At 37.7% G+C, this 14,196-nt stretch overlaps 1 protein-coding gene across 3 annotated transcripts; it reads right to left on the bottom strand.

Moving 5' to 3' along the window:
* Window positions 1-974: 974 nt before the first annotated feature.
* LOC117633658 (transcriptional activator DEMETER-like) lies at window positions 975-13,919 on the bottom strand. 3 transcript variants are annotated; one of them, XM_034367326.1, is made up of 20 exons: window positions 13,540-13,884; window positions 11,916-12,855; window positions 9,574-11,433; window positions 9,123-9,479; window positions 7,853-7,943; window positions 6,332-7,754; window positions 6,123-6,202; window positions 5,891-5,975; window positions 5,707-5,798; window positions 5,564-5,632; window positions 5,398-5,434; window positions 5,233-5,315; window positions 4,421-4,918; window positions 4,040-4,076; window positions 3,892-3,949; window positions 3,462-3,601; window positions 3,319-3,384; window positions 2,944-3,058; window positions 2,817-2,855; window positions 975-1,432 (listed from the first exon to the last, which is right to left on the bottom strand). In XM_034367326.1, the coding sequence occupies exons 2-20, from the start codon at window positions 12,649-12,651 to the stop codon at window positions 1,317-1,319; spliced, it is 5,982 nt and encodes a 1,993-aa protein (XP_034223217.1). In that variant the 5' UTR covers window positions 12,652-12,855; window positions 13,540-13,884; the 3' UTR covers window positions 975-1,316. The 3 variants fall into 3 exon arrangements, with proteins under 3 accessions (XP_034223217.1, XP_034223218.1, XP_034223219.1); XM_034367327.1 differs by having other exon boundaries at window positions 11,916-12,744; XM_034367328.1 differs by lacking the exons at window positions 975-1,432; window positions 2,817-2,855; window positions 2,944-3,058; ... (2 more) ...; window positions 3,892-3,949; window positions 4,040-4,076 and having other exon boundaries at window positions 4,808-4,918; window positions 5,203-5,315; window positions 11,916-12,744; window positions 13,540-13,919.
* Between the last annotated feature and the right edge of the window lie 277 nt (window positions 13,920-14,196).

The raw sequence follows: 14,196 nt of genomic DNA, 5'->3' as shown, positions 1-14,196 counted from the left end.
TTCTGGTATTGGAGTTTTTTATACCGGTACTGTACGAGAAGATGCCATTAACCGCAGATGTCGGTTGGTGTCCACAAAACCGCAATCCACCGATTAGCCCAAGCCTACTAACCAAGAACAAAAGTTAACCATCAGACATCAACCATCGAACCCCAAATTCAAAACGTTTCAACTATCAAACATCAACAATCGAACCCCTGTTAATAATCGAAGCCCAAATTCATCAACCCATTAACCACCACCCAACCAACAAAAAAAAGAGCAACCTTGTTTTTTTTTTTAAAAGGTCGGAAAAGAAGTGAGAGAGGAAGATGATGAGAGAGAGAGAGAGACGAAGAAGAGAGAAGAGAGGAGGAAGAAAAAAAAAGAAAAAAAAAGAAAAAAAAGAAAAAGAATAACGAGAAGAGGAGCGTGAGAGAAGGAAGAAGAAATAAAGGAAAAAAATAGAGAATCCTCCCCATTACCTACTGATTTGATTTCTGAACGCTAATTAAAACTGGCTTTGTCAGATTAAATTACCACTAATGGTAATTAACCTTTAACCTATGGAATTTTATTTTGCAATTGGTTTTGATTCCAATCTCTCTTTTTCAAAATGGTCTGGGCTTCTTTAAAACATCATGGGCTGACTGCAAAAGTTGGTAAAACCAAGCCCAAACCCCTGTGGTCGATATGGGCCAATAGTTAGATGGACTGTTGGGTGGAAATTAGGCCCAAACAGATGCACATACCTGAAATTTTAGGTGGTATTTATGCAAATTTATCTTTGTTTTAGAGACACTTATTCGAGTGTCATGGTTGCAATGCAACAGTTAAAGTAACATATCCTTCCCAATCGCAATATTGGTTGTTAGACTCAAATGAATCAAAGCCTTTTTCAGCAGTATAACAATATTTGATGAAAGTCTTCAATTGTGTTTCTTGGTGCTGTGATTTAAATATTAGCTGTGACTTCGTTAATACACTTGACAAACTGGGACATCTAAGATTTGTTTAGAATGAATGAAAGCAAAACATTCTTAGCATTTGACATTGACAGTTTTACAAGGATTATTCCTTTCTGGGCATTTATTGAAAGAATAGAAAGAAGCGATTATAATTATGTACAGACTACCAATCAACTCGTCATGAGACCTCACATTTTTGTGTATGAAAATTGCTTTCTGCTGCCCGTCTGTCATATAATGAATGAATCTCATGCCAGAGGAAGAATAATTGAATTGAATGTGCTAGAATTTGTTAGTCACTCTTCTTCTCATACCGTCAGTAATCTTCGGTATTTCTAATCAAAATCTGATCTGCATCATGGTATTTTTTTATCTTTTCTCCTCATTTTTGGTCTTGGTCAACCTACTTGCAGGAAAGTGTAATCTGGCAATTAAGGGTCGTGGTGCTCTTGTTTTCCGGTCAAATCCCCTCACACAAACATATCCTGCCAATAAATCAATAAGTCAACAAATAGATTCGGAACTGAACCAAATTCCTAACCAAGTGGAACACAAGTATCTATCGTGAGTTTGCCTAAGTTCTAAAAACAATTTACAGGTCAAGCAGCACAGTAATGCCAATCTTAATTGTTAGTATGTAATGCAAGTTAGTAGCACTAGATTCCTGTTGGTGAATATTTAAAAGTCCTAAGGATTACTATTCTGCCAACTACAACAGTTACTACTATTAGTAATCTGCAGACTGGAAATGGTGTACCTAGCTACACTATCAAAGTTTATGAAACATAATGTTAACAGTAAATGCTGCAGTCCAATGGTAAACTGTTTTGTGAAAGAGTGATTTATGTATGAAGAAAGGCACAAGTTCATTCTGGATAGTTGGCCTCAAACTATTCCTTTTGCTTTAGAGACATTTGTCTGCCCAGTGAGCAGATAAATAATTTCAAATTTTCGGATAAGTTTGTTCGTCATTTTGTCAGTTGTCTGCTAAGTCACAGGCATCGGTTCTTTAATAGTATTCTTTTTCTTTCTAACAATAACACCAAAAATGACAAGGTTACCATGGGCACTGAGTTAAAGGTTATGATCTACATTTATTTTAATTAAAAATCAGTCCATTTTTAGTTATAATCTAGTAGTATAAATAATCTCTAGTCTTAATAGATTCATGTATTAAACTAAACTTCCAATGATCTCTACTCATGTGCATGAGTTGTGCATATGGATAATGATCTAATGATCTAATAGCTATTAGCCCATATGCGCATTTAATGTGCATGGGAGGAAAGCCCAAACTTGTAATATCATGAAATATGCAGAGATATATGATAGCTACTGATTGTGATCATAAACAATGGAAAATGATGTAGTTTTTCAATTAGAAGAAACAAGCAGAGGGTGACACAGCTGTAATCCTTGGTCTCTGGAATATCCAATGCCTATTGCTGTGCATTTTAATTTCTAAATGCTGTTTTCAAGTGTAATTACCTTATTGTGGAAAGTAGTATCATTCATCATTCCCACTGCTGACAATATTCATGATTAGACCAGAATGTTTGCAGTAGGATTGTGTAATTAACAATCTCTTTCACCATGTCTGAACTTCACAGGTGCTTAATCATTTCAGTGTTATGGTGAAATTATTTAGTTACTCAAATGATCAAATCCATTGGTTTTCCATTTTGACTCACCCTAGTGATCAACCTACTAGACTAAGCGCTGGAACAAGATATAATTACAAACATTAAGTAGTTTGTATTGGAAGTTAAATTCATGATGTTGTGTTATCTTATTTCTGTACTATGTGCCTAAAGAGTTATCATCAAACTAAGCATATAAATTAATGTGAACGGGAAGTTTATCACATACCTCTCCAAAAGCAGTATTGAATTCCCTCTGTCGATAGACCTGGTAGACAGGTATTTCATTGTAAGTAAACTTTACATCTTTAATTATTAACATTATGTAGTAACCCTAGTATCTGGATTTCTCTTACCCTTGAAAATTGTTGATACAGAAGTTCCAAAGTATACGGTCCGTCTTGGCAAATTCCATATCCACCCCCTTGGAACATCAATTGGGCTGTGACTAGAATCATGATCTGCGAACATCTGCATCGTGATAGAAGTTTGTTTATAAATCTGGAAATTAATGCCTCTAACATTCTGGCTTACAGAAGTTGAAGAAGTAGTTAATAGCTTTTCTCATGAGGGCAGGCAGATTGGAGACTCTTTTTGACCAATTGGGTTGCATGAGTGCAGGATTGTGGCTAATCTAACTTGCACAAAAGGGTACTTTCTTGGCTGCTAATAACTTAATCCAGACTGCACAGTAGATAAACTTCGTGGAGATTATTTTGAATAAGACTTACCTCATTAACTTGAAAGTATGTGCCATTCAGTGGAAAGCTCCCTCTCATTGCTGTTCTACAAGGTATCTGTTGCAAGTTGAATAATTTTACAGTAAACAACTGCAGGTGGTCTTCTAACTAAAATCACAATTAATTTTCCTCACCAAAATTGTCCCTCTGACTGTTTGTGCATTTTCTTCCCTTATGCTATTGCATGAAAAGCATGTCTTCTCATTGCACATTTTGTTTTGGTCTTGAGAGCCACACCTGCTTTCTGGTGGTTGAATTGAATTTGCAGTTTCACCTAGTATACAGTGGTGCAAAATAAATTTATTACATAGCAAAATCTATCAAATTTAACTTCATATCTCTGATAGGAAATTAGCTAGCCCTAGGTCATCCCTTTATCCGTATTCTGAGTTCTAACTTGGTCAATATAATCAAATGCATTAAAATGGCATGCCCTCAAGATTCTCAACAATGCATCTCAGTTCTCTAAGTGCTGTGAGTTCATGTATTTTAGTTACTGTTGGAGATTATTTGAAATTCTATTATAAGACAAACAATTTCAGGAAGGTTCTGTTTTGAGCGTACCTGGTGTCCATATAGCAAGAAGGTATGGGCTAGGATCATCTGGCTCCCGTTTGTCCATCTGTAAAATTTAATTGTGCATAATTGAGAATAAGAATGCTTCATGTGGGTCACAACATATTTTCGATATTAATTTAATATTTTAACCTACCCCTTCCAAGAGTGGATGTGAATCTGGCAGTTCATACCTGCATCATATCACCATGGGATGTATAAGTATGTCATAGAGAATTTATTGCCATGTCCATGTACATATGTTTGTATATAGGTATGTATGCCAAAACTCAGAACATACTGGCTCCTAGGCAATAAGTTCTTTAAATCCAATACAAGAATTCTGATGGTGGCGAATTCAATATTTAGACACCAGGATGTGTTTTTAGATTGACATGTTATGGTTTTGTTCAAATTAATCCAATCATAGATATTCTGCGAACCTTCAAAGTAGAATTTGGTCATACTTTAGCTGAATTTGTGTCCAGTGTATAGACAAGCATATGTGGTTTTGTGACTAAGGGAAGACAACACTTACACTTGGTGCTCTGTCCGGAGTCGACTGACATTCTTTAGCTTGGGTGTAGGGATAGAAGCAGCTTCTCGATTCAAGGAAACTAAGGCCTTGGACATGTCACCTTCTTGGAGCTCCATATTTTCTTGCATATAATTTTGTAAAGTCGCTGTGAACTCTTCCATGTTGAGTTTGATGGTAGGAATCTCGTCAGGATCCTCGTAGAATAAGTCCTCAATGTCACTTTGCGAAAGCTCTGTGAACTCTTGTTCTGGCGTTGCTGGTTCTTCAATGATTGGTTCACACTTGTTAGTTTCAGTACTTGCTTTCTGGAGTGAGTTGTTTTCAGGTGGAGGCAGTGACATGGGAGTGACAGCTATAGTAGGATTTATCTCAGCAATTGAAACAGGTGGAGGCAATGACATGGGAGTGACAGCTACAGTAGGATTTATCTCGGCTTCAACTGAAACACTTGAACTCACAATGCTCTTCTCTTCTGGCCCTGGCAGGGCAAGTCGTGCACTGCAGCAGACATGGTTAGTATTAGTTCTATTGGAACTTTCTTTTTTCTGAGATTTCATTATAATATGTATTTCTTTTATTTCTCTTAATTGCTCCATGTGATTAGTGAAACATACAGTACTTAATACAACTATGGGTTCTCCATGAAATTATCTACTGCTCTAAGTTCTTTAAAGACTTTCTGATGGCTAATTAATTAGGCCTGGATCCCATGCTTCGAAATATCTGAAGATTATCATGACTTGCTTATGTGTTTATTTGCCTGCAGAGTAGCAGCAGTATACATGTAATTTTGCAGAGACTATAGCTCGAACCTTGCAAAAGCACTTGCGAAGTGTCTGCATTCTCCTCTCATTGGACATGCATTGCAGTTCGGTTTACTCTTTGTGCAGAAAACCTGCATATGAATCAAAACATGAGGACTTTATTTTTTGATTAATTATAGATAATTTTTGTATCAAATGAAACGGCATGCATACCTTTCCAAATGTAATCATCTGGTAGTGCAGCTCATAGCTGTATTTCAATAGTCAACTAATCAGTAAAACCACAAGTTGAAAGAAAATCAAAATTCTGCATGAACTTAGGACATGAAAGTAATGCTTTCAAATTAACATGAATAGTTTTAGGGAGCCATGAGGTTACAGGGTTAGTTGATCAAGTTTGCATAATCTTGGCCATAGATACTTTTGAATTGACTCCAGCATTGGGTACCTAAAAAGGAATATGGTTAGCATTTGCAAGTGCTGGAAAAGTTAAGCATTCAAATATTGAAACATAATTCTTACATTTCTAGGAGGTGTAACTGAAGAGATTCGGGTAGTGGTTGGAGAGGGACCCATCCCAGTCGTACTGCTATCCTTCCGACATTTGTGTCAACCTTTATGTTGCAAAGAAGAAACATAGTTTCATTGAATATAAGATGTCCTCAATAATAACATAGTAACTAATTAGCAGCCACACAATTGTTACCGGGAAAGCAAGGTGGTGAAGCGTTAGAAGCCGGACACACTCCACACTTTTCAAGCCCAATCCCCGTATACTTAATAGATAATCCCTGCAGAAAAATCATTTGTGGTAACTATATACAAAATCTTGCTGATGCATTGCAGTGCATTATTCTCCAATTTGGATAGCCTTGTTACTGGCAAAACGGGGCAGTTCTAACGATTTAGAAGAAAATAAATTATTTGGAAAGGCTTACTTTGCTTTATCTGGGGGAACATCTCTTAACCATTCCAGATCAATGCTTCCATGTTCTCTAACCAGTCGGTTTAGGAATTCCTACAAAAATTTTGCAACAATGGTTATCATGAATGACGTCTTAACCCATTCAGTGATGTAATCATGAAGCAAAAGATGATGCTCTTAATAAACATGTGGTCTTTCAACTGAACGCTAATAGAAGAGAACCTGGATTCGCTCAGCTAGCATGTTGTTCATCCCTCGCTCCTTGATTGCATCAGAAATATCTTTAACATTAGCATTTATAAGTGCTTCATAGTCCAGTGAGTCCATTGTTTCTTTATTTCTTTCCTTTTTCCTACCATTGGCCTGTGCCTGCTTTCTCAACATGTCCCAGTCAACTGCATTCTTTTTATCACTCCCAGCCCTTCCTTTTCTTCCTTTAGAAATATTTGCATTTGCCTCATTATGTGACTGCCCATAGGAATATAACTGCTCCTGTAAATTTGAATCAACTGACTGATTTTCCATGTGTATTTGCTTATTCACTACAGAGAAACTATCAACGACACTGCAAGAATTTTTTTTGAGCTCATTGACATTTTGGACATGCTGCATGCTACCACTTTTCTTTCCCAGAAGTGGTTCGGTATGTTTTACAGGCTCTCTGACTGACGTTTTTTCTAATTGGAAGTTTTGGTTCCCCTCACATTGATGACTGTAGTAGGAAGGTTGATTGCATCCATTGCTTGACCTTGGTTGAGAATTATTTTGCTGGTCCGTTGACTGCTGTCTGAACGATGCATATGGGTCCATCATTGGCGTTTCTTGAGAAGTCCACAAAATATTCTGTTGCACAGAGGAATTAACAACACTTCCTGACAGTTCTTCATTTCTGCTTTTGTTCTTTTCGTCTTTTTTGCCATTGAACCTGGAAGCAGTTGAAGGCCAAGAAGATCTGATTTCCTCACTGAAATTTGCAAATCTCCATGGCTCTAGTTCTCCAAAATCTGGGTACATGTGCAACTGATTGCTCTTGGAAGGAGCAACTGGTACTTGAACCTTTTCATTGTAAAGATTGAGTAGATTTGTGAGCGAAGAAATGCCATTGAGATCATCGATTCTGTCTGATCTTGTCTTTAGCCGTCCACATTCTATATACCCATTCTTGGATCCATCATATAATATTGAACTTCCATTTACTTGATGGTACAAGTCCTGAAACTTGGTCACTTTCTCCATCTGTTGATTTGTTGAAATGGACATATGAATCTTGTTGGATTGGCACCCAGTGATAGGATCTTCTGCTTCTGAGTTGGAAACCGAGTATGATCTGATTCCTACAGCGCCTTGTGTGACTGAGGATTCGAAAGAATCTTGAGATGATACAAATTCTTCCTCCAAACATTGACTATGTGCCTCCACTAAGCTCCTTTCCGTCCCTATGGTCTCACTGTCTCTCTGAATTTCTGCAGATTCATTGAGTGCCATAGGCATTTGGTTATAGATTGGTTGACTTGATATTTCTTCATGCCATTTGGTGGCATCGTCTGGACTTTTCATTTGAACTTCTGGTTCTTCAACCAATATGTTTGTGACAGCATTGCTTGACTTAGGTGGAAATCGCGCTGCCAAAGACATGAAGGCAGAGCTACAAAAAGCGAAAGAACCAAAATAAATACTGTTCACTTCAAGACATTCATTTATGTGCAATCTGGTTGAATAATCATGCTAAAATTGTGAATGTACCTTGATAGATGGTCTGAAACATTCTGAGTAAGGAAAACTCCAATCACCGAGTCAACAACTGATCCTTTCCATTTTGAAAAACGTCTGTCTCCTGTGCAGAATAATATTAGATCACGGGATTTATGTGCATGTTATCTATTAACTGCATATCCACTAACTGAAGAAAATTATAATGAATTTATGTTTTTCTGGAACATGAGCAGCAGAAGTAATATTGTTAACTGTTGTCTAATTAAGTGAGCTACAAATCATGCAAACTTTCACACTTAAAAAATCCTTTTGCCAAAATAGGATTGGCCTGGTTGATATGTTTCTTATGCAGTCAAAGTTAGAGTTTTCTTGGCTGAGTTTACATCTTTGATATTGACTATCAAATTGAAAACTTTGCACTTTCTTGTTTGACGATGCAGATTGCTGTTAAATTAGGTAGTTTAACCAGAAAAATTGGTTAAACTAGCAAATGTTCTCCAATTTAAGATGCTCATATATTTGTTAACCATATCCTTATCCATTCACATTTCTCGTCATTGTTCAAGTGTTTGGATTTCATGCCCGAAAGAACCTCATTGCATAGTTATCAAAATCATACTGGACATCAGCTCAGACAAATAAGTCATGGTTCACTGGTTTAACAATTTGGTCATGGCCAGACTGCAGGTCTTTTAGATAATTAACTAACCTTTTTTTGTCGGGTGGGTTGTAAACTTTTTTTAAAATATATTTATTTAAAGTCTTCCTAGTTAATCATGTTTTAGGTAATGATAAGGCTCGTGTATCAATCACTTTTCCTATCAGACTATATATAAAGATGGGACTAAATGAGATCAGAAGTGAAATGCTTCTGAAGCTGATTAATTTACTGTCTATATATTTATTCAATTACAAAATAACAGCCTAATTCTATATAACTGTTTGTTAATATTGCATTGAAGAAGAAAAAAACTTGAGTGAAGCTATTGTTTCTATAATGATTAGATATCCAAATTATCAAAAAAAATATTTGTTTTCTGGGGCTTACACTGTAAATGGTCCAGTTAAGTTACTAGATTAGGTGGCTTAGCTTGCAGTTCAGTTTCTCAGTTGGACAGGCAGGACAGGATGATCATGATAAGTGCCCTCTCCAGTTTAGAGCTTCGTTATTTTGTAAAAGATTGCATTTAAATTATTTAAAGAGCTCATAAAAGTGTAGATGGCCATGTCAAAGTTATAACACATACAACATGTAAGTTCATGACAATCCAATTTAAGACTAAAATATAAGATATTGTACCTTGAACAAGGTGCATGCGTGCAATGAATGACTCAACTCGTCCTTGGAAAACCTTTCTTTCCTCTTCCCAATACTTCTCCTTTTCCTTATGATTTCCTTCAATCCCTCCACTTCCTTCCTTGCCCATCAAAAGATTCCATATCCTATTTGTTTCTGGGTCAAGCTCTACTTTAGGCAGTGGCTTACGTTTCTTAATAAACCTCTCATAGGGAACAACTGCACCATCTCCCTTGTATGGGACAAGTGCATTTCGCTCATGCTTTAGAAATTTGCTGCAGCTTCCATTGAGATTCAGACCATTAAACTGATTTATGATGACGTCTACTGGTATACTACATCTAGTTCTTCCTGGAAACCCTGCATCAAAATAAAGAGGTTGCCATCATTAAGGGAGTTCAAAGTAATTATTGAGATGATTCATTTTTCAGAGGTTTCTTAAGATGGAAAGTACCTATCGCTTTTGCAGAAGGTTGCTGATAATCATATGAGGCATCCTGTTCTTGCTGGACTTTATCTGTACCTGATGAAACAGATTTCGATATATTGGATCCCAAGGTCTTCTTCTTTGCTGACGTATTATTTTTGCGAGTTTGAAATACCTGCCCATTTCCTGGTTGAAAGGATTTTCTGGGAGGTGATGAGGTAAGCTGGTCACATGTTTCAATTGTGGAATGGGTAGAAAAGCTATGCACTAGAGTGAATCCTTGGCAGGAATGTGATTTGGATGAGGTCTGCTGATTCAGAAAATTATTCCCAGAAGCAATGGAGTGAGTGTACCTGTCACTGGTAAACTTGTTGATTCCTTTGTTCTGTCTCTCTATCATTCTGCTACTTTCAATGTAAGAACTCAATAAGGTATTGTTCTGTCTCTCTATCACTTTTCCAATTGATTTGACATTATTTTCCCCCTTTCTTTCAACTTTTCCCAGACACTCCTCAACTGGTGTACATTTCCTAGGCATGTCACGGATACTCAAACATCCATTCTCAAATTTCTGTTTCTTATGACTTTCTGAAAATTCTTTGCTGAGAGTGCAACTATTTCTCTGATGGCCATTAAACTGAAATATATCATGGCACAACAATGAACTAGGTGGACGATTGGTAGAAAGATGTGTGTGTTCAATAGTACGGAAGTAATCCCTCTTGGATCCCCTTCCTTCACTTGGAAGGGAGAGAGTGGTTAGTACTGATTGAGAGCCACCCTGGTTGATATAATCTTTAGTCTTCTGAAGGTTTTCACCGTTGGTTTTTGCTCGAATGACATCTTGGTCTATTCCTTCAGCATGGCTATGTTGCTGGATGGGAATGTATCCATCTCTACATCTTCTCTGGCATAAATCTGAAATATCATTTTCTACATGTCTCCTTGTGACATTCAAATTTTTCATATGCATGTCTTTTGTTGTAGCAAATGGGGCTGCAGATGGTTTCCTTTCTGGTAGGAATGCATAGTTATTTGAAATATGGCTCATGAAAGGGGTAGGGTTACTCATAGTTCCTGGCATCTGGTTTTCTACCATCAATTCATTCTGTAGGCCCATTGGCTCAGCTGGCTTTGTTTTAAAAACCTGGTTAGTTCCAGTGCCCATATGCGTCCCTTGAGTCTCAAAAGTCAAATCAATAGTTCTCTTGTTCCCTTGTTGCAACTCCTCTTGCTGACCAACTGTGTTGCATTGGTTTTCATCCACGGTGCTTTCCAAACCAAAATCTAGAACTCTCCTGCATGATTTTGCAACTTTTCCAGAATTAGGGTCTGCTGTTTCCCTTGTAACATCTGACATTTGACTTGGGGATTCCTTTGGGACATTCTTTCTTACATATTTCCTCTTTGCTGGCCGGCTCTCCTTAGATTCTGTATTCTTTGGAATTGCAGGCTTTGGAGTCCTTTTGGGCTTGCCTTCTCTGATTACCTTGGGCCTGTGTTTTCTTCGCTTGGGTGGTTTCTGCTGTGGTGTCTTGTTTAGATCAATCCCTCTGTCACCTTCCCAGTCAGAATCTTTGTTTTTTTTGTACGGTGTAGAAATGGCTGCGGATGATGATTCCACAATGTTCTGCAAGAGTTCGTCACCATGTTTTTGAATTGCTTCATCTCCTATAGACATAACTAATTTCTCTTCCTTGTCCTTTTCCACGCTAGCACTTTCATCTGTCAAGGATTTCAGTATTGCAAAAAGCTCGTTGTTCTCCACATTGTTGGCCTGATCTGTTGTGAATGGGTGTTGGCTGGCAATACATGAGGCAGCATCTGCTTCTGTTCTTGGAGAGGAGTTTAGATCATAGGTTGGTAGGAATTGTACAGGGAAACCATCTGTGCAGAACAGCAATTTTTTCTGTCAAGTAGTTTTAACAATAAAGGGATTTTTGTAATTGTATGTTCATTAAGATATTCCGTCGCTTGGAGTTAAGTATGATTTCAAGACAATTTACAATGTAGTACGGCACACCCAAGTGATGAATATTTCACCTTCATTAATTTATCATTTTCAAATGAATTCAATAAGATTGAAATATTTCAGACATTGCTTATTGCTATCTATCTATTGACTTTGGCCGTTGTTTGGTGCAAGGGTAAAAGTTTTAGGCTTTCAAGTGCAACTAGCCACATTAGAAGACATATATCATAAACAAATTACAGTGCATACAGATCATTGCCTCAAACTATAGTTTTTATCAATGAAATTTTAGAAGAATAGATAATAACATTTATTCTTTCGAACATTTTCTTTATGGAAAATCTTAGTTGCATTTGCATATATAATATAAATATCATAACCGAGTTAAAGTACTTACCCTGGCATATCAAGGATGAGCTGTCACCATTGCTCAATGGGTTTGGACTTGAGCAGTGATTTTGGTTGCTAAATAACCAATGAACTGAGTTGGAATCTCTCTGACTTGCGTCAACTTGAGAAGGAAAATCCATAACCAAGGACCTGCTCATCACTGAACTTGAAGAATATGAACCATTGCTGCAATTTTGGTTGGTTAGCAAGGAACAGCCTGAGTTGTTTCCTTGGTTGCCCAATTGAGGATGCAACTTGGGAATTAGAGGTGTGTTCACTGCTATGTCCACACTTCTGCTCAGATTCCTGTTTGCAGAGGCAACAAAAGCTGCCTTATCATGCAGCAGTTGGGTAATTGGATTATTGTTCCAACTTGCGTTGTCAGGGCGGAGCAACTGTGTGAAGGAGCCTGTACTGTAAGAGCACGCAACGTGATTGATCATTTGATTTTTCTCAGCCAGACTTCCATCATAACCATTATACCCTCCATTTCTCTGTAGTTGTCCATTTGGGCTAACCGTTTGAGTCATGTCATTGTAGCTAGCCCCCATTTGTACATGCTCCCTTGAAATTCCAGTTTGTTGCCAATTTGCTCCTTGCAGGTGGTTCCCAAGGGGGTTGACTGGGATCGGAATCGGATGACGCTTCAACGGAATTGGCTTCTCCGGAGTCGCCGGTACCCAAGAATCCATGAAGCGTAAATCCTCATCCTGGGGAAGCAAAAATCCCCCTCCAAACTTCATCCTTGAGCCCTTATAATTTACAAACTATCTAAGTCTCTTTTTCACTTCTCTGTTTCATTAATCTTTATTGCTGACTGTAACACTCTGGTCTCCCTGTAGCAGCGAAAAAACAGGAATCAGAAAACCCCTCTGTTGATTATCCCCATTGCAAGAACTCACCGTGCCCAAACGAACAAATACTTTCCTCACAATGACAACTCCAACCTAACATGTAATGCATAAATTAATGTAAATTGAAGAAAAAATATTTCCTTTCAGATAGGAAAAATCAGAATAACATCTCTGTAATTAATGCTCAAAATCATCTACAGCAGATATTTCTCAACAACTAAAGGCCAGCCATATTTTGTGCTCTGGAGAACATGGAAAACATGAATGACAATAGAAGCGAAATTAAAGCAGGAATATCCACAGTAACTACTGAGCAATAAAAACATCTTCTGAATCTGTGTAAATTGACTTATTTAACTTTTGGGTTTAATGGCAAAGATTATGGGAGAGCAAATAATAATATCTTGAGAGAATCTTCTTCTGATATAAATGAAATGTAACAACTAATAACAGGGTTTGGTCAATGCATGAGTTAAGTGAAAGGCCAACAGAAATGGTAAAATGCATTCAACCGCAGGCAGCTCAGCTCGCCGATCCGGCTGTGACCAGAAATTGACATGAAAAAAAAAAAAAAAAAAAAAAAAAAAAAAGAAAAAAAAAGAAGATGAAGAAGAAGAAGAAACCCTCGTAAATCCTAATTAAATTGTTACCCAAAACCAAGCCCTGATTGCAATTAGCTAGAGAATTGAGCTCAACTGATGATAAGGAAGGAACCTAAAACAATCAGTGAGAAGGGAGAGAGAGAAACAAAAATACTCTAAGTCACCCCCTACCTACCTCCATTTCAGACCCTTATCAGTGCATTTGCAGACCAGTGAGCCATTGGTGAAAGCATTCAATTCCTCCATCATTTGGTAGGTGACCAATGACCATTCAGAGCCCCAACCCCACCAGAGGCCTTCCACAGAAAGACCCACAAGCGAATTTGCAGAGCAAACAATTTCTTCTCACCATCATCAACTTGTCTTCTCCACAAGTTGAGAGCTTGAGATTGAGATTGAGATTGGTGGAGAATCTGTTAGACTCTCTCTCTCTCTCTCTCTCTCTATCCCTCTCTCTCTGTCTCTCTCTCACTAGAGAGCTAGCTCAGCTTTGGCCGACCCCGTCCTCCCTCTCTCTCTCTTTGGCTCTATTTCTTTGGACAAAACTACCCTCAAACGAAAAATGAAGCAAGGCACAGAGGAAGAATTGATAAGGGTTAGTATTGTCAAAACAGCAAAAGAAAGAAAGAATAAGCTCCAGCTAACCCACCCACGGGTTCTGAAGAAGTCTTCGTCTTCGTCTTCGTCTTCGTCGTCGTCGTCTTCTTCTTCACTCTCATTCATTCATCTCGCATTTCGCAAAAGTCACTGTGTGTTTCAGTTACAGGCTTACATTTACAACCGGCCATTGGCTTTGGCAATGAATATACGAAAATTTATTTTAATTCTTTTT

This window comes from Prunus dulcis, chromosome 7 (genome assembly GCF_902201215.1).
Source record: "Prunus dulcis chromosome 7, ALMONDv2, whole genome shotgun sequence".
Lineage (NCBI taxonomy): Eukaryota > Viridiplantae > Streptophyta > Magnoliopsida > Rosales > Rosaceae > Prunus > Prunus dulcis.
The sequence above is the reverse complement of the archived record's forward strand: the minus strand, read 5'-3'. Positions and strand labels throughout refer to the sequence as shown.